This window comes from Sceloporus occidentalis, unplaced genomic scaffold, assembly GCF_023333645.1.
Source record: "Sceloporus occidentalis isolate IW3139 unplaced genomic scaffold, rSceOcc1.0.p SCAF_5, whole genome shotgun sequence".
NCBI lineage: Eukaryota > Metazoa > Chordata > Lepidosauria > Squamata > Phrynosomatidae > Sceloporus > Sceloporus occidentalis.
Genome location: NW_028316985.1, coordinates 710,524 through 730,077, shown reverse-complemented (window position 1 = coordinate 730,077; position 19,554 = coordinate 710,524). Strand labels below are relative to the sequence as shown.

General features: G+C 49.6%; 1 protein-coding gene across 1 annotated transcript in view; it reads left to right on the top strand.

Annotated features, from left to right (window-relative positions):
• Positions 1-19,554, top strand: part of LOC149311503 (SH3 and multiple ankyrin repeat domains protein 3-like) — a 425,035-nt gene that overhangs the window by 319,412 nt on the left and 86,069 nt on the right. Inside the window, exon 16 of the mRNA XM_089526562.1 lies at positions 8,144-8,226. Coding sequence (XP_089382688.1) covers positions 8,144-8,226 — 83 coding nt within the window. The remainder of the gene's footprint in view (positions 1-8,143; positions 8,227-19,554) is intronic.

Genomic DNA, 19,554 nt, shown 5'->3' with positions numbered 1-19,554 from the left:
CTGCTCATGTTTATTGCATGCATTGGGGGGTTGGAGTCCCATGAGAGTTTATGCTTAGCACAACTTTTCAGTCCTTAGGAGAGGTTTAGAAGATCTTACTCCTAGGAAAGCAGTCACAGGACCACAGCCTCAGAAATATGTAAATGCCTTATTTTCATACAGGCAACACTGTGAATATAGTCCAACCCCTTCTTCTGCCATGCAGAAACTCTCAGTCAAAGCATCCCTCTTGAGAGATGGCCATCCAGCGTCTACTTAAAGACTTCCAAAGAAGGAGACTCCATCACACCACTATTCACTCTGAGACAGTCCCTCCCGATTCTTCTTCTGCTCATAATCTTCTATTGCCCTTGCCTAACAAATTTTCTGTGTTTCCTCCTGCCTCTTTGGATGAACTCTTCACTTCTGAACTCTTGCAAACCTGCAACTTGCTCTCTTGACCCAATTCCTACTCGTCTTCTAATCTCTATAGCTCCCTCCTTTCTGCCCTCGCTTCTCCATATCTTCAATCTCTCTCTCTCTACAGGCTCCTTCCCCTCGGACTTCAAACATGCTCTCATTTCCCCAATTCTGAAAAAACCTTCTCTTGACCCCTTCTCTTTGTCTAGCTATCGTCCGATTTCTCTTCTCCCCTTTCTTTCTAAGGTTTTGGAACGGGTTGTTTATTCTCGCTGTCTTGAGTTTCTTGAAGCCAATTCCATCCTTGATCCCTTTCAGTCTGGTTTCCGCCCAAGGCATTCCACAGAGACAGCTCTCACCAAGACCTCCAATGACCTTTTACAGGCCAACGCTAATGGCCTTTACTCTGTTCTCATCCTTCTGGATCTGTCTGCAGCCTTTGACACCGTTGATCACTGTCTCCTAATTGACATACTCTCTGACCTTGGGTTCTCAGACTCTGTTCTTGACTGGTTTAGATCTTACTTGTCTGGCAGATCTTTTGCAGTGGTCACTAGTGGTCAGACTTCTTCTCCTGTTCCCTTCTCTGTTGGAGTTCCCCAGGGCTCTGTTCTGGGTCCCCTTCTGTTTTCTCTCTACACACTGTCCTTAGGAAAACTCATTAGCTCTTTTGGCTTTTCCTACCATCTGTATGCCAATGACACCCAGTTGTATCTTTCCACCCCTGACCTTTCTCCAAGGCTTGAACAGCAAGTTTCGTCTTGTCTCACAGCTGTCTCACAGTGGATGCGCTTTCGGCGTTTGAAGCTCAACATGTCCAAGACGGAGCTTCTTGTCTTTCCTCCTAAGTCCACCCTTCAACACTCCTTTTCTGTCTCTGTGGACAACATTTCTATTCAACCAGCCCAGCAAGCCCACAGTCTTTGATTCTTCTCTGTTGTGTATCCCTCAGATCCAAACCACAGCCAAGGCTTGTAGATTCTTTTTATACAATATTGCCAAAATCCGACCATATCTCTCCACCTCTTCTGCCAAGATCCTGGTCCATGCCCTAGTGATCTCACGACTGGATTACTGTAACGTCCTCCTGGCTGGGCTTCCTCTTTCTCACCTCCGTCCCTTAATCTCTGTCCAGCATTCAGCTGCACGCATGATCACTTCCACCCACCGCTCTGACCACATCTCTCCTGTCTTGGCATCCCTTCACTGGCTCCCCCTCCCTTTCCGCATTCAGTATAAGCTCCTGCTCTCGACGTTTAAAGCCCTCCATGGACTGGCCCTCCTTACTTATCAGACCTTCTTTCTCCTCACCTTCCCACTCTGTTGTTCCCTCCGTTCTGGTAGTCAAGGGTTCCTGTCTCAGCCCAGGATTTCCTCTGCCCCATCTAGGATTTGCCCCTTTTCACTCGTTGCCCCTCACTCCTGGAACCTTCTTCCCCCGCGAGACACAAGGGCCCTGATCACTTCTTTAACCAGCTTCAAAACGGAGCTGAAGACCATCCTGTTCAGAGAAGCGTTCCCAGCATTGCATAATTGTCACTTGCTATTTGATGTTCTTTTGCTGCCTGTTTTATGGAACCATTTCCTGTATTGCTATGTATTTTATATGTATTATCCTACTAGAGAGGCCCCTTCCCCTTCACCACTCCCTTCTCCTTTTGTGTCGTGTCTTTTTAGATTGTAAGCCTGAGGGCAGGGAACTGTCCAATTAAAAAGATTGTATGTACAGCGCTGTGTAAATTTACAGCACTTTATAAATAAAGGTTAATAATAATAATAATAATAATCACTCTCTGAGGAAGGAGTGTCTTCCACTGTTGAACAGCTTTTATTGTCAGGGAGTTCCTCCTAATGTTGAGTTGGAATCTCTTTTCCTGTAGCTTCTATCCATTACTCCATTGGGTCCTATTCTCTGGAGCAGCAGAAAACAAGCTTGCTCCCTCCTCAATGTTACACCCCTTCAAATACTTAAACATAGCTATCATGTCACCTCCAAACCTTCTCTTCTTCAGGCTAAACATATCCAGCTCCCTAAGTCACTCCTAATCAGGTATGCATTCCAGACCCTTCACCATTTTAGTCTTCCTCCTTTGGACACATGGCTCCAGTTTCTCAATGTCCTTTTTGAATTGTGGTGTCCAGAACTGGACACAATATTCCAGGTGGGGCCTGACCAGAGCAGAATAGATTGGCACTATTACTTCTCTTGACCTAGACACTATGCTTCTATTGATGCAGCCTAAATTTGCACTGGCCTTTTTAGCTGCTGCAACACACTGTTGACTCATGTTCAACTTGTAGTCTACTTGGACTCCCAGATCCCTTTCATACGTATAAGTCTTCTTAAGCCAGGTGTCCCCCATAATCCTAAATCTATGCATTTCATTTTTTCGCCTGAAGTGCAGTACCTTACATTTCTCCGTGTTGAAATTCATTCTGTTAGCTTTGGCCCAGCTTTCTAATCTATTCAGGTCATTTTGAATTTTTAGCTTGTCCTCAGTGCTATTTGCTACTCCTCCTAATTTGGTGTCATCTGCAAATTTGATAAGTATGCCCTCTATTCCTACATCCAAGTCATTGATAAAGATATTCAATAGCACTTGGCCCAGGACAGAACCCCACTGGACACCCCACTGGTCACTTCTGTCCCAGATGGAGCCATTGCTGAGCACCTTTGGCTTTGGCCTGTCAACCAACTACAAATCCACCAACAGTCACACTGTCTAGCCCACATTTTACCAGCTTGTCTTCAAGAATATCGTGGGAGACTTTGTCAAAGGCCTTACTGTAATCAAGATATGCTATACCTTGATATGTTCCCTGGCACCTCTAGAAAAAGAAAGCAGTGGTTATTCCAGGGTCCTGGAGGGCAATCCCAAATAAGCCTAGGTGGGAAGAGCTTCCCCCTAAACATTGGGAAGAATTCCCCGACTCTAAGAGCTGTTCAACCGTGGGATACACTGCCTTGGGGTCGGCTGGAGTCTCCTTCTTTGGAGGTCTTTAAGCAGAGTTTGGATGGATATTTCAGGAGCGCTTTAGGTGTCTGTTTCTATATGGCAGGAGGTGGATTAAATGGCCCTTGTGATTCCTTTCAACCCTGTGATTCTGTGATTTGAAAATCTCCTGATGGTCAGAGCTGTTTGACAGTGGAACGGACTGCTTTGGAGACTGGTGGACTCTCTTTCTTTGGAGGTCTTCAGACAGAGGTTAGATGATCATCTTTCAGGAGTTCTTGTGGCTTCTGCAAAGCAGAAGGTTGGACTAGATATGGCCTTTCCATTTCTAAGATTCTGTGACAAAACGTCTGAATGAAACTTCCATAGGTGGGATCACAAGAGCACAAATGCAAACATCACACTGCTTGGAATGTGCCCCATCATATGAGGAGACCTTAGAGATGTCTTGACTTTGGGGTAGAATCTAAATCAGTGATGGTCAAAAACTCCATTCAGTCACACCTGGTAGACTCTGAGATGGTGGGCATGATGATGATGATGATGATGATGATGATGATGATGATGATGATGATGGACTACTTTTAGCTTTGCCTGTTTTCTTGAGACAAGGCAGGAGGAATTCCCCAGGGCAGGTTTGCGTTGGATGGCTGCACTATGTCCCTCTCCATTTGTGTGCTTTTATCAATGGCTTCCTAGAGTTTAATGTACAGTGGTCCCTCCACATTCGCTGGGGTTACGGGTGAAGGGCCCCTGGGAATGTGGCAAAACCGCAAGCAAAACACCACTGTTCTTTTTACCTAAGAGAACACTTCTCTGGGAATCTGTAGGTCCTCCGATGCAACTGGCAAAGGTTGATCAAAGAATCATGCTGGAGGCCCTACAAATGCCTAGAGAAGTGTTTTCTCTAGGAACGTCTAGGTTCTCCAGTGCAACTCTATGGTCAACTTCTGGCAGAGTTGCACTGGAGGACTTAAGAGATTCCTAGAGAGAACACATTAATCAAATCTGCAAATAATCAAATTTGCAAATGTCAGTGCTGCAAAAGCGGAAGGTCAACTGTATTGCATCTCTGTCTTTACTAAATAAGCTTTGGGATCACTGGATTATTTGTGCACAGTGATGTTCTGGGTTTGGTTTTGAGGGATCTTCCTGGATTCGGTAACCCCACCATTCCTCCCTCCTCCCTTGGAAGTTCTTCCATTGGAAGAACCTGTCAAGATTTTGGCGATCTCTGCCGAACTTTTCAGCAGGCAGACTCTGGTTTTACTGCCTTGTACTTGCTAAAGGAGAGAGTCAGCTGGAGGATCTCCTCTTGTAAAGCGCACCCTCTCCAAGCGAGGAAAAAGAGAAAGAGAGGGAGCGCACACGTGGGTGGTGGGAAGTGTGGCATTTCCCTGGAAAAGTATCGCCTCGTCTTAAGGTTAGCAAGTGGGCGCGGAGGCCCCAGGAATCGGCTGATTTCTGAGCAGCTGGGGTCTGCTTGTTTGCAAGGAGGGTTCCTAAAAGGATCCGGTCGGCCCTACTCCGGTCTCCTTGGTTTCCAGAACATTTGTGGCAGGTGTTGGCGGAGGAAAGTGGCACCTCCACTTTGCCCTGACACTTCTAGGAACCCGTGAAGACTTAATGACAAATTTGCACAGGTTCAGGAAAGGGAGGAAGCATTCAGATCTGAGTGGAGAAGCCTGCCATCTTTCCAGTGGAGAAAGATACTGAAGTGTCTACAAAAGGAGGCAAATGACTCTCCCTTGCCTTCCTACTTCCTTCCTCTGTTTCCCTGCTGTAAACATTCAGAAAGCAAGCTACCTTGGCCTCATTCCCACTACCTTCTAAATCGGATCATGAATCGGTTTGAACCAGTTCAAACGATCCTGGTTCCCACTTAATCCAAATTGCCGAAGCGATTCCAAAAGGGGGGCCATGCTCCAGACCCATTTTACCGTGTCTTTTTGTTGCTGATTTTTTCTGCTTCTTTTGTGATAAATTGAATCTGCGCAAGTGTGAACCACATGTGGATCAGAATCAATTAAATTTTCCCCTTTGGCTGGCTGGAACCGAATCATTTTGAATTGATTCATTTGTGAATGGGAAGCACAAGTGGATTTATTTTAGAGGGGGGGGATGCAATCAGGGCAAATGTAGTGGGAACCATGCTCCGCTGTTGAGTTAATCCATCGATTTGGTTTGCACATGGCTTTATCTGTAAGTGGGCATGGGGCCCTTGTGGGTGCGGGTGTTTTATGCCACAGGGCAAACCTCCCTCTGCATTGATTTGAAACTGGAAGCAGTCAGGGAAAGGGAGCCTCAGCAAACCTTTGCACCTGACTATAACTAGCTGGTGGTTCTTGGGATGAAGAGCCAGCTGCAGGGCCAAGCAAGCAGCCCATGGCTGGCCAAAAGCACCCAGCTTGGGTTTTGAAGAGTGGCAAAACGCAGATTTGCTGCCTGAGGCTGCTGCAAACCACAGTTTGCAGGGATTGGCGCAGAGCAAGGGGCACAGGTGCGCCTGGGCCAGGTGTGTGCCAAGGCCCACTATGTCCAGAGCAAGGCAAGGGAAGAGCGAATTGGGACAGAGAAGCAGCCTGAGCAAGAGGGTAGCGATGATGGTGGAGACAAATTAAAGCCTTTGGCTCTCCACAACAGAACTCTCACTGTTCCACCCCAATGAATTTTCCTTCAACCCCCAGATTTCTAGCATGGCAGAGAGTGGAATTTTGAAAACCATCGATTCCTAGAACTCTTTTGTTTGCTCTGCTTCTCTTGGCTGCCTCTTTTTCTTTCAGTGCCTAAGCTGTATTTCTCAATAATCAACTGAAATTTTAAGTTGCTGCACTGCTAGAAAGTGGAGGACTGAAGGACCATTTCCTTTGGAGAGGCAGAAATCTTCTTTGGGGGCATTTCCCTGGTTTATGTGTGTTTTAGAGCCAGCATGGTGTAGTGGTTTGAGCACTGGACTATGGCTCTGGAGACCAGGGTTTGATTCCCCGCTCAGCCATGGAGACCCATTGGGTGACTTTGAGCAAGCCACACTCTCTCAGCCTCAGAGGAAAAAAGCAACCGTGGCAAACCTCCTCGGACAAAATCTGGCCAAGAAACCCCCAGGATAGGCCCACCTTAGGGCAAGGGGACCAGATGTCCCAAGAAGGCACTGCAAAATGTAGGACATTCAAGGTGCAATGTAGGAGATTGAAATGTAGGGCACTAGAATAAAAGCTAAAAACACGAATATAAATGTAAAGCCATGCTTCTTAATCATGCTCAGAATGAAGGACTTTTTGGAGTTCCTCCTGGAGGGAAAGTGGAATTGCAGGACTGTGTCCTGCAAAAGGAGGCCTGAAGGTGGCCATAAGCTGGGAAGGGCTTGAAGGCACAGAGCAACCACAACCGCTTCCTTTGAACTTGGGTCGATGGGGGGCTGCTCCCCTCTTGGCCTCCTGACTGGGCCAAAGGCCGGGGCTGTGGGTCCCCCCTGTTCCTCCTCTCTTTTCCTCCGCCTTGTGGGGTTTGGTGGCTGCTGACTCTGGCCTTTTCTTTGCCCCAGGAGGCCTCCCACTGCCCCCTGCTCCCACCCATTGCCAACCCACCTGGCCCCTTGGCATCCTCAGCCAGGAAGGGCCCCTTCCCCAAGGGCTGCCATGCTCCCTCTGCCCTGAAAAAGGCAGCACCGCGAGGGTTTTGCCCCTGAGGCACTGGGGAGGGGTCTCTCTGCTGCAGTGTGTGGGAGAGGGAGGGGGTCATTTGCACATGTGTGTGTGTGTGTGTGGGGGGTTGTCCTGATACTTGGCTCATGGTCTGGGGAGGGGTGGGGGAGAACAGGAGTGCCCCCCTAAATCCTCTGCACTTCCCTCCCATCCTCCTCACTGCCCCCCCCCAGTCCTAAAGGACAGTTTGGACCAAGACCTGAGACCCAGAAGGGATGGGCAAGGGGCGGCTGGGTGGGGCACCTTCCTAAAATGTGTGTGTGTGAGAGAGAGAGAGAGAGAGAGAGAACACCTGTCCTTCATGCCCCTGCTCCCTTGGCAGAGGCATTCCTCTGCTATCTCTCCCTTCTCATCCCAAAGCCCCCCCCCCCCGCTGCCCCTTCTATTCAGGTCTGAGCAGAACCAGGGGAGGGGGGTCCTTTTCTTCCCTCCCTCTTTTTTTATGACAGACAGTTACTTAGCAACGGAGGGAGGGGGGAAAGAGCGAATATGTGAATGGCGGGAGGGAAACTCCTCTCTCTCTCTCTCTCTCTTTCCCCCCCCCCGGGGAACTTAATCCCCCCCTGGCCACCTGCCAGCCCCTGCCCCTCCTCTTCCTCCCTCCTTGGACCCCCATCTTTCCCACTTCAGGACCAAGGAGAGCAGCCCAGCCTAGCGCCTGCCTCCCTCCCTTCTGCCCCACTGAAAGGGGAGCCCAGCCCTGGGACCCCGAGGCCCTCGGCATCCCCTGCAGCTGCAGGTGACTGGGGAGGGCACCCCTCAGCCCCAAGCCCCCCACCCTCTGCCAGCCCTGTTCCCGCCTCCTCTGTGCCCAGCAGCGCAGGGACCACTGAGGCTGCTGCTGCTGCTGCTGCCACCCTCACCCCCTTCTTCCTCCTCCTCCTCCTCCTCCTCCTCCTCCCAGTGTGCCCAGCATCCCCAGCCTCAGCCTCCTCTCCTCCTCCTCCTCCCCTTGCCCCCCCAGAACAGAAGAGAGGAGAGGGGGCTGCTGCTGCCATGCCAGGCGGGCGAAGGAGGGCCCCCCAGGAGCGCCATGGTGCTGACGCTGCCTCCCCCCAGCTTCATTTTCCTCTGCTCTTTCCTGCCCAGTGACTACATCATCGAGGAGAAGGCAGCCGTCCTCCAGAAGCGGGAGCATGAGGGCTTCGGCTTCGTCCTCCGAGGGGCCAAAGGTAAGCCACCAGAGCCAAGGCACCGCCGCTGCTTCGGGCACCCTCCCGGGCATCCTGGCTCCAGCTGCACGGAATTGGCAAGGGGTGGGTCATGTGGAAGTCTCTGGGCGCTGGGCACAACCCCGAAGGGCAATGCCTGGCTCCAGGTGTGTCTGCCTCTAGCCCAGGAGACTGGCACCCATGGCTCCCCTTTCGCCTCTCTCCAAAGGAGGAGCATGCCAGGCTTTGGGCTTTGCGCAGGGACCCCTTCCTCCCGGCCCTTTGGGACCCCAAAAAGAGGATCCAGGGCTCCAGAAGGCTCTCACTCCCCCCCCCCCCATGTTCTTAGCTCTCTCTCTCTCTCCCTTCTATTGGGGTGGGGGGAGGTTCTTGGCACCTTTTTTGGAGTGGGGGCATTGCCAGTGGCTGGCTCAGGGTTAGGGTTTGGGACCTTTCTTCATCCAGGACTGCTCTGCCTTTGGGGGGAGGGGGTGGTAAGGGAGAGCTGCTCCATCCCCCCTTCTCCCCAAATGAGCCTTTGTGTCTGGAAGGAGAGCAACCCTGCCCCCTCTGTCTGGGGAACATGTATGCCTGTGTTTTGGGGAGGGGGCCAGAGAGGGACCCTGATGAGGAAGGCATGCTCTCTCTCGCTTTCTTTCTGGTGGAGGGATCTGGGGGGCTCCCCATGCTCCATTTGGAAACAGAACCCCCTCCAGCTCTCAAGACAAATTAAGACACAAAACCGGGGGGGGGGGTCAGCGGGAGGGGGCCATTCAGAGCCTCTCCCTACCCCCTACCTCTCCCCCCCTCTGCTTTTCTTTTCCTTGGGAGTGGGGAGGGTCTTTCTTCTGCCATTCCCAGCCCAGCCCTCCTCCCATTCATTCCTTTTGAACCTGCCTATGCCCCCCCCCCATTGTGACCCATGGACCCCCAACCTCTGCCCTGGACTGACCAGCTAACTACGCCACCTCACACACACACACACACACACACACACACTGACCCCCGCTGCCCTTGGCTCTGGCAAGAGATGGGGGCTTCCAACAGAAGTGCATTTGTGCCCCCTCCCTATAGCAAGGTCTGGAAATGATGGAGGTCTGGCTTTGAGGCCCCCTGTTGCTGCCTGCCACTCACAAGGAAGAGGGGAGTAGGGGGGTTGCCTTTGGGGGCTCAAATTCCCACCCCCCAACCTGCCTGGCATGGCCCTTTCTCTCCAACTGGCTTGGCTCCTTGGTGTGGTCCTGCAACAGTCTTCCTTTTCCAGCCAGTGTGTTTGGGGGAAAGAGAGGTGTGCAAGGTGGCACGCACCTTTGGGGTGGGGTGGGCTTTGTGCTGGGGGGGCACACACATCAATGAAAGAGCCTCCAAAGGGGAGCCAAGAGGAGGAAGAGAGGAGCTGGAAGGGAGAGGCTGGTGGCAACGGGGAAGGGTGGCTTCTGCAGCGCGACATCAGGGGGTCCGCTGAGGCTGGGGAGAGGTCTTCCCTGGAGCGGAAGGTGCTGCAAGGAATGTGGTGATGGAGCCAGAGCATCCCTTTCCCTGGGAAAACGACAACTCTCACACAGAAAAGGCACACAGCCTCCCTGAGTGTGAGCACAAAGCCTGGTCCCTTCCATCTCCTCTGTGATATGGGGGGTGAGGGTGCCATTGTGGGCTAAGAGGCCGGGAGAGCTCCCTGAAGAGGGAGGCCAAGCCCCCCCCCCATAAAAGAAAGGCAGCCCATAGGGCACCCCCTCCTCCTCTGGGGTCACCACTAGTGGAGGTGGAAGGGCAGTGGGACCTGGCTGGTTTTGCTTTCCTTTCCAAATCCATAGGGTCAGATGTGGGCAGCAAAAACCTCCCCAAAGTACACACTGATCCCTGCCCCCCCCACAGGTAGCTGTTTATAACCCCCTGATTCTGGTACCCCACATTCCTGGTCTCTGCCAGGGAGGGGCAGTGGGAATCTCTTTGGACCTGAGTACGCATCCGTGGGGCTCATCCCTGCCGTATTTCCATCTCTGCTTGTCTTTCTCTCTGAAAAGCTGCATCCTGGGAGAGAGAATAAATTGTTGGAAAGAGAGTAATCCCATCAGGTGGAGAGAAGGGAGAGGGCCTTCTTCTGTGGGGAGGGTCTCCACACTTAAGGCCTGACTGGTGCCAACAGGGGAGAAGGAAGGAAGGAAGGAGATGGACCTGTTCCTCTGCGTATTCACGGAAGCTGTGGAGGCAGGACAGTGAGGCAGGAGGCTCATTTGGGTCTGGGGTGATTTATTTTAACCCTCAGCAGCCCCCTCCCCATGCTTAAAGTTGGAGGGGGTGAGTTTTCCATCATCTGAGGCTTCTTCCCAAGTGCCCTGCAAGGCTGGTGGAGGCGGCCACATGTGGCTTCCGCTCTGCAGCCGGCAACGGAGACTGAGCTCCAGGCAGCCGGCTGATCCAGCGTTGTGGCTAAGAGGCAGCCCTCCATTCAAGCCTTGCCTTCCCCATGAATGTGCTACGAGGCCTTAAGGGAGCTGCTCTTTCTCAGCCTCCAGTGTAGTAGAAACAGTTGTGTGTCTTGCAGGGTTGATGTAAGCATGCCGAGGCAGTGATGCCAAGTGTAAATATGATGAGGCAATGGTATTAAAATCTAGATGGTGGAATGAGATTGTTCTTTGATGGCTGCAGGAGTTAGGACCCGAGTCCATGGTTTCAAATTACCAGATGGTGGTGATGGATTTGCTCAGAAGGTGATGGGCTCTTCCTTTGGAGGTTTTTGAGCAGAGGTTGGAGGAGGGGTCCCCATCAGGGGTGCTTCAGCAGCCTTGCCAGTTTCTTCCCCAAGTGTTTTTGCATTGTGTGTAAATTTACAGCGCTTCATAAATAAAGGTTAATAATAATAATAATTGTGTGGATCGTGTGACGTTCCCAGGTGTGCAGTGCTCAGCTCCAAACAGCTTTGCTTCCTGGGTATGTACTCTTGTCTCCCAGGTCTTTTGCCTTTTGTATTGCTGGAGTGCTTGTCTCCACCTTGCACTGCTAAATGCCCATCACAGACATTTCCTCCTACTCCTCATCTTCTTCCTCATCTTCCTAAATATTAGGAAGAACTTCCTAGTGGTAAGAGCTGTTCGGCAGTGGAACAGATTTGCTCAGAGGGTGGCAGACTCCCTTTCTGTGGAGGTTTTTAAGCAGAGGTTGGATGGCCACCTTCAGGGGTACGTTCATAGTAGATTCTGGTACTGGAAAAAAGGGGCCTGGACTTAGCTAGGTTTTGGGGGTGCCTTCCAACCTCATCCCAGTCATTCCACTCTCCTCCCTCTCCTTCTCCCTCCCTCCTTTTAATCTTATTATGCATTTATGAGCCAGTCTTCAGCTGTGTCCCTCAGAGTGACCTGCGAAGAAGAACAGTGGAAGAATGCAAGGAGACAAAGTCCCACCTGCTGCTATATACCACGGCCAGAACTTTATTTCTTCAAAAGCCCAATATGTTTCAGCCTTATCACCAGTTGGCCTTCATCAAGGGCTTTTCAATTCTAAGACACTTCTGGAGTTGCAACTGCACTCTCTATACAAGCGGACCTTGGATTATTAGAAGAACTACTAAGAAGAACACGTGGACACAAACATGTAAACAGAAACTGCGTGGTTTAGAGAGAGAGAGTAAGCATTTGGAAGCCAGGGTTAAAAGCGCTGCTCAAAAGCCAGGTCCTCTCCTGGCATCAAAAGGAGTGTTTGTAAACAACTGTGGGCACCCAGCATCTCCCTGAGCCCCCAAAGATGTTCTCCCTGACAGACCCTCTTCGTCATTCCTTCTTGCTCTTGTTCATGAAGTGGACAAAAGGATTGACACCTTTTCTCCAAGCAAGAAAGTTTCTTCCAAGAATGGGAAGCAGAAGGCAAGCTGTAGCATCTCACCAGTGGCTGCTCTGGGCTCTGGCTTGAATTGAGGCTCAAAGAGTGTTTGGAAGGAGATGACAGAAGCAGCCTCTGCAGCCGCCCTCCTCTATGAAAGATGTGGGTCAACCAGAGTGTCTTCCAACTGTTCTCAGTCAGGCTTTCTCAGCAGGCTCCTGGAATTGGGTCTGGCGCCACTGAAGATAGACGGAATCATGGAAATTGTCAGTGCAGAAGGTTTTAGGAGGTACCTGTGGCCAAAGAGGGGTCAGCAGGTAGAAGGCATCTCCCAAGAAAGGCCCAGAGATGATGCTCCTAGATCTCCGGAAGAGACAGAATTGCTTTATCAAGAAGGAAATCTGTTCTCAGCCAGCCATGTCCACCTGATTCAGGGTGGTTGCTGGGGATTGGGGCCTTCTGTGTGAGGCATGTGTGAAGTGTCTCTTTCTCCTTCTCACATAACCATAGAGTTAGAAGGGATTGCAAGGGTCATCTCCATCCCCTGCCATTCAAGAAGACACCATCCAAGCCCTCCCTGGGACAGATGGCCATCCAGCCTCTCTTTTTAAAACCCCAAAGAAGGAGACTCCATCACCCTCCAGGGAAGTCCATTCCACTGTCAAACAGTTGTACAGTCAGAAAGTTCTTCCTAATGTTTAGGAGGAATCTCTTTTCTTATAACCTGAATCCAGTAGTCCCTGGTATATATGAACTGGAAAAAAAAAAGCTTGTTCCAACTTCCACTTTGCATCCCCCCAACTATTTAAAGAGAAAGTGGTGATCAAGCCATGAAGCAGATCCCCTCCTCAGAAGAACAGAAAGAGGCATGGATGGACACTGCAAGGGTCATTCAGTGGCCCTCAGGGCAGCCTCTAGCCCTGGTCAGCTACAGCACAGCTCTGTTTCAGAACGGTGGTCTAGTCTCTGGAGCAGCAGAAAAGGAGCTCACTTTGTCCTCTACATGATATCCCTTCGGGTATTTACATATAGTTGTCCGATCTTAAATGTAGCTGTCATATTTTATGGCATCAGGAAATGTGGCTTTGGACCTGGACTTCCACCTTTGTCCAAAGAGAGATACATCCATTCTTAGGAAGTTTTTCCTCCCATGTGCAGAAGACTTGCTTGTTCCCTTGTAGGTTCATGGATGCTGTACTGCTGGATCATGCCCACTTTTACACAGAAGTTTGGAATGCTGAACCTGAGCTGCTCAGTTGGTGTATGCGCTGCATGCGCCAGTTGATTGCCAAGGGCAAGGGGGATGTTGGCTTTCTTGGCAGGCATATATCCTTTATGGGGGATGGAGTAAGGAACAACATTAAGGAGACTGATTCTGTTTAAATACTTGAAGGGAAGTCATATTGAGGATAGAGCAAACCTGTTTTCTGCTGCTCCAGAGACTAGGACACAAAACAACAAATGCAAGCTCCAGGAAAAGAGATTCCACCTCAACCTTAGGAGGAACATCCTGACAGTAAGAGCTGTTTGGCAGAGGAACACATTCCTTCCTCGGAGTGCAGTGGAGTCTCCTTCCTTTAGAGGTCTTTAAACAGAGGCTGGATGGCCATCTGTCAATGGGGATGCTTTGCTTTGGATTTCCTGCATGGCAGAAGGGGGTTGGACCAGATGGAAGTGTAAACATATACAACTTAACACCAAGCTCATAATTGTCCAAGCCATTGTATTCCCCATTGCCAAGTGCAGATGTGAGAGGTGGACAATGAAGAAAGCAGATGAGAAGAGGATCAACTCCTTTGAGATGTGGGGCTGGAGAAAAGTGCCGAGGATATCATGGACAGCCAGAAAGACGAACAAATGGGTCCTTGAGCAGATCAAACCTGAACTCTCCCCAAAACTGAGGCTGTCGTACCTTGATCACATCATGAGAAGGCAGGACTCCTTGGAAAAGTCAATAATGCTTGGGAAGATGGAAGGTAGTAAGAAAAGAGGAAGAACGCACACCAGATGGATAGACGCAATCAGGGGGTCCATGGGTCTGAATTGCAAGAGCTAGGCAGCGCAGTGGAGCATAGCAGGGACTGGAGATCTCTCATCCACAGAGTCAGGGCAGTTAATAAGAAAAGATCATAAGACTTTTATGATCAGATATGAAGTACAGTCTTTCAGATAATTGGGACCCAAGCTGTGTAGGGTTTTGTCGGTCATAATCACACTAGAAACAAACCATGGTCAGTGAAGCTGTTTCAGCAAGGGAAGCCAGCCTGGGTCAGCACTCTGGCCATAGCAGTTTTTGACCCACAGAAATTTTGGGGCTGATTCCAAAGGCAGCCCCATGTAAAGTGTGTTGTTTGTTGTCAACTGTCCTCAGGTTGTCTTCAACCTCTGGTGACCCTGTGAATGAGGGATCTCCAAGATCCCTGTCCTCTGGGGACCTTCTCAGAGAGCATCCAGATCTGATTTGTTCTTGGTCCATTTGCTTGTCTTTTTAGCCATCCACAGTATCCTGGGCACTCTCCTCCAGCATCACATCTCAGACGAGTTTCTTTCTGTCAGCTTTCTTCCCTGTCTGTCTCTCGCACCCGTACGTGGCAATAGGGAAGGGTATTACAGTACTCCAAATGGATATAATGAAGGCAAGCATCACCGTATCTGACATCTCAAGGAACAGGCTCAGCTGATTCACTAGCTTTAACTGTGCAAATGCACTTTTGCCACTGCTGAAACCTGGGCATCAACACCCGGGGAGCAACTTCCATACATCTTTAAGGGGAGCCTAAGCCCACCCAGCAAAAGCCAAGTCCCTGTTCCCTGCCCTGCCTTTCAGCTCACCAGGTCTAGATGGGCTTTGTGGTCCCTTCCGACTCTGGGACTCTAGAAACACCTCTCTCTTGTCTGGGGAAATCACCAAAGGGGAATTCAAACAAATAGCTAGCCTGTGTAGAGGAAAGTCAGAAAAGCTAAAGCGCAGAATGAACTCAGGCTTTCCAGAGAGGTTAAAAAGAATAAAAAGGGCTCTTTTGGATATGTCCGCAGCAAAAGGAAGGAGAAGGAAACGGTAGGGACACTGCATGGAGAAGATGGCAAAATGCTAACAGGGGACAGAGAATAGTGGAATTTCATAGTACAGGAATACCTGGTTAATCTCAATGAATGTAAGTCTCCAGGACCAGATGAACTCCATCCAAGGGTACTAAAAGAACTGGCAAAGGTCATATCGGAGCCATTGGCCATAATAGCCTTTGAGGACTCCTGGAGAAGAGGAGAAGTCCCAGCCGACTGGAGGAGGGCAAACGTTGTCCCCATCTTCAAAAAGGGGAAGAAAGAGGATCCCAACAATGATCCTCCAGTTAGTCTGAGATCAATCCCAGGAAAGATTCTGGAGCAGATCCTTAAACAGAGAGTCTGTGAACATCTAGAAGGCAATGCCATCATCACAAAAGTCAACATGGGTTTCAGAGAAAGAAGTCATGCCAGACAAACCTTATCTCTTTCTTTGATAAAATGAAGGGAATGCTGTGGATGTAGTAGATCTTGATTTCAGTAAGGCCTTTGACAAGGTTTCCCATGACAGTCTGGCAAACAAGCTTCTAAAATGTGGGCTAGACAAGGTAACTGTTACATGGATTTGTCATTGGTTGACCGGCCGAACTCAAAGGGTGGTCAGCCATGGCTCCTTTTCATCCTGGAGAGAAGTGACCAGTGGGGTGTCCAGTGGGGCTCTGTCCTGGGCCCAGGGCTATTCAGCATCTTTATCAATGACCTGGATGACAGAATTGGGAGCATACGTATCAAATTTGCAGATGACACCAAATTAGGAGGAATAGCTAATACTCCAGAGGACAGGATCAAGATCCAAAATGATCTGAATAGACTAGAAAGCTGGGCCAAAGCTAACAAAATGCAATTCAACACAGAGAAATGTAAGGTACTGCACTTAGGGCAGAAAAATGAAATGCACAGATATAGGATTATGGGTGACACCTGGCTGAATGAAACTACATGTGAAAGGGATCTAGGAGTCCAAGTAGACCACAAGTTGAACATGAGTCAACAGTGTGATGCGGCAGCTAAAAAGGCCAATGCAATTTTAGGCTGCATCAATAGAAGTATATAGTGTCTAGATCAAGGGAAGTCATAGTGCCTCTGTTCTGCTCTGGTCAGGCCCCACCTGGAATATTGTGTCCAGTTCTGGGCAACTCAATTCAAAAAGGACATTGAGAAACTGGAGCCATGTGTCCAAAGGAGGGCGACTAAAATGGTGAAAGGTCTGGAAACCATGATGCCCTATGAGGAAAGATTTAGGGAGCTGGGGATGTTTAGCCTGTAGAAGAGAAGGTTAAGAGATGATATGATAATAGCCCTGTTGCAGTATTTAAAGAGATGTCATATTGAGGAGGGAGCAAGCTTGTTTTCTGCTCCTCCAGAGAATAGGACCCAATGGAGCAATGGATGCAAACTGCAGGAAAAGAGATTCTTCATGACAATAAAAGCAGTTCAACATTGGAACACACTCCTTCCTCGGAAATTCTGGTGGCGTCTCCTTCCCTGGAGGCCTTTAAACAGAGGCTGAATGGCCATCTGTCAATGGGGTGCTTTGATTGAGATTTCCTGCATGGCAGAATGGGGTTGGACTGGATCAGAGCCCTTGGGGTCTCTTCCATCTCTATCATTCTGTGATTCTGTGGAGGAAGCTTCCCTTTCTTCATCACCAACCAGTCCATTATTGACTGCTAGTGCAGTGTTGAAACAAGTTTCTTGGGTGTTAAAAAGGGAGAGCTGTCTTTAGCAGACTGGTGCCGCTGAACCCCAGCCTCTGATACATGTTCATCCGGGATGGGGAAAGCCAAGCCCAAGGAATCCCCAAGGGGCAATGGCCAGTGGGCTGAAGGGGCATTGCCAAGCAGCACTTTTTGTGTTCACACCTCCAAGAAGACTGGAATCACAGTCATCCCTCTGTATCCATGGATTCTATGGTTCACAGAGTCCATCATCCACGGCTTGAAAACATTCCCTGCAAAAAAGTCCAAAAAGCAAACCTTGCTTTTATCATTTTTATACGGGAGGTTTTTTTATATATATATAAAGGACCCCATTGTATATAATGGGACTTGAGCATCCATGGATTTTGGTATCTATGTGGGGCCCTGGAACCAAATCCAAACTCTTCAGTGCCATTTTTAAATTCAGTGTACAGTTCTCCCTCCACATTTGCGGCTTTGACTATTTGCAGTTTGGATTAATATGTTCTCTCTGGGAATCTCCAGGTCCTTCAGCCCAACTCTTCCAGAAGCTGCCCATTCTCAGCACTCCAAAGTCAATTATAACCAAAACTTCTCAGTTCAATTATGTATGCACTGTTTCGTTTGATATGAAGTATTGCTTTAAGTTGTAGTTCTGTCTTATTTGGTGGGAGGGGGTTGGGGTGCAGTGGAATATTACTGCTGTCTGCTTGCTTTCTTTTGGGGCCTACTTGGGGATTGGAATGCAATGAGATAATGGGCTGGGAAGATGCTAAGGGTTCAAGGTGGTGGGGCTAGGTTCTCATGGCTCTGGCAGGAGGGAGGTGGGGGGGGGGGCTACAGGGGAAAAGGCTGGGGGCCAAGGAGCTTTATGCTTTAGATTCTGCAAAAAAGTGTGTTTGGTTAGTTCTGCTTGCTCTTACAATAAATTTCACTTGTTCATTCAAGAGGTTTGTTGTGGATCACTGTTCTGAAGGTTTCTGGATCTCACACCCATAGAGTTGCACTGGAGATCCATGAGGTTCCTAGAGAAAACACTTCTCTAGGCATTTCTAGGTCCTCCAGCATGATTCTGTATCAACTTCTGGCAGATGTTGACCATAGAGTTGCACTGGAGGACCATGAGATTCCTAGAGGTGTTCTTTCGCGTAAAAAGAGCCGTGTTTTTATTTGTGTTTCTTCCACATTGCGGGGGTCCTTCACCCCTGACCCCATCCAATGTGGAGGGACCACTGTATTTAGCTGTTGAGACTTTGCTGGCAGCTCAGTCTGGGTTCGGCTGATGGAAAGGTCTTCTGGGTGACAGTTGTGTGTCTAGTTCTTGCCTGTTGGAATAAATGTCCCCCCTGAGGACCCAAGCATATGGGGCAGATTATGCGGGGGGGGGGGGATCTTGGAGGTAACATGGACCCAAACCATGTCAGACTTTCAAGGCTATAGCCAACGCTTTGTACTGCGCTCAGGAACTAATGGGCTGCCAGTGGAGTGGTTTTAATACTGATTCCTTCTGGGCATATGGGCTGTTTGCAAGTAAACCAGTGGGTGGGGGGGGTGTATATATATATATATATATATATTTACATGTAGACATACATGAACACATCTTGCCAAGAAAACCCCATGCTATAGTTGCCTTAGGGTGGCCACAGGTCAGAAACAACTTGAAGGCACACAACAACAACACTAAAGCTTACCCTGCAGCCCACAAACTCGCAGCTGCTTTTCTAGCTCACTTTTATGCCTGTGTCCACTCAAGGTGCAGCCACATTGACGGAATGAAGGCAGTTTGATGCCACTGTAACTGCCATGACTCTCCTGTGGAATCCTGGGATTTGTAGTTTGGTGAGGTATTCAGCTTGGTCTGACAGAGCGTTCTGGTGCCTCACCAAGCTACAAATCCCAGGGTTGCACAGGACAGAGTCATGGCAGTTAAAGTGGGGCCAAAGTGCTTTAACTCTGCAGTGTGGCTGCACCCCCAGAAAGCTGTCTCAGCAACGTTCTTGTTGTTATGTGCTGCCAAGTGAGTTTCAGCACATAACCCCCCCAGAGCCCTCTTGTCCAGAGCTTGTGGTCTTCTCTTTCCCTATCGCCTTCCTCCTTTGCAGAGAGTCAGGCTTCTGCATGGCTTCCTTTTCCCCAGGAATATGGCTCCTACAGTGCACTGGCGCCCTCCTGTGGCCAGAGCTGGTATTTGCGGCCAGAGGCAATTACAAAGAGAGTCCACTCTTCTTGTTCTTGTTGGGGTTGTGTGTCTCCAAGTCATTTTTGACTTATGGTGACGCCAAAATCAACCTAGGGTTTTCATAGAATCATAGAGTTGGAAGAGACTACAGGGACCACCCAGTCCAATCCCATTCTGCAGGGAATGCAGAGGCACAATGCAAGCTCTCCCTGGGACAGATGGCCACCCAGCCTCTGTTTAAAATCAGCCTCCAAAGAAGGAGACTCCATCGCACTTCATTGAGGCGGCAGGACGTTCTTCCTAATGTCAAGCTGGAATCTCTTTTCCTGGAGGTTGCATCCATTGCTACATTTCCTATTCTCTGGAGCAGCAGAAAACAAGTCTTGCTTTTCATGGCAAGTTTCTTCAGAGGAGGTTATCATTGCCATCCTCTGGGGCTGAGAGACTGTGACTTTCCCAGCTTCACCCAGTGGGTTTCTATGGCCGAGAGAGGATCTTAACCCTGCTCACCAGAGTTGTAGTCCAATGCTCAAACCACTACACCACGCTGGCTCTCTTAAAGTAGCCCATGTAGAGAACAGTCCCACCATTCCCATCGTTTGAAGAGGA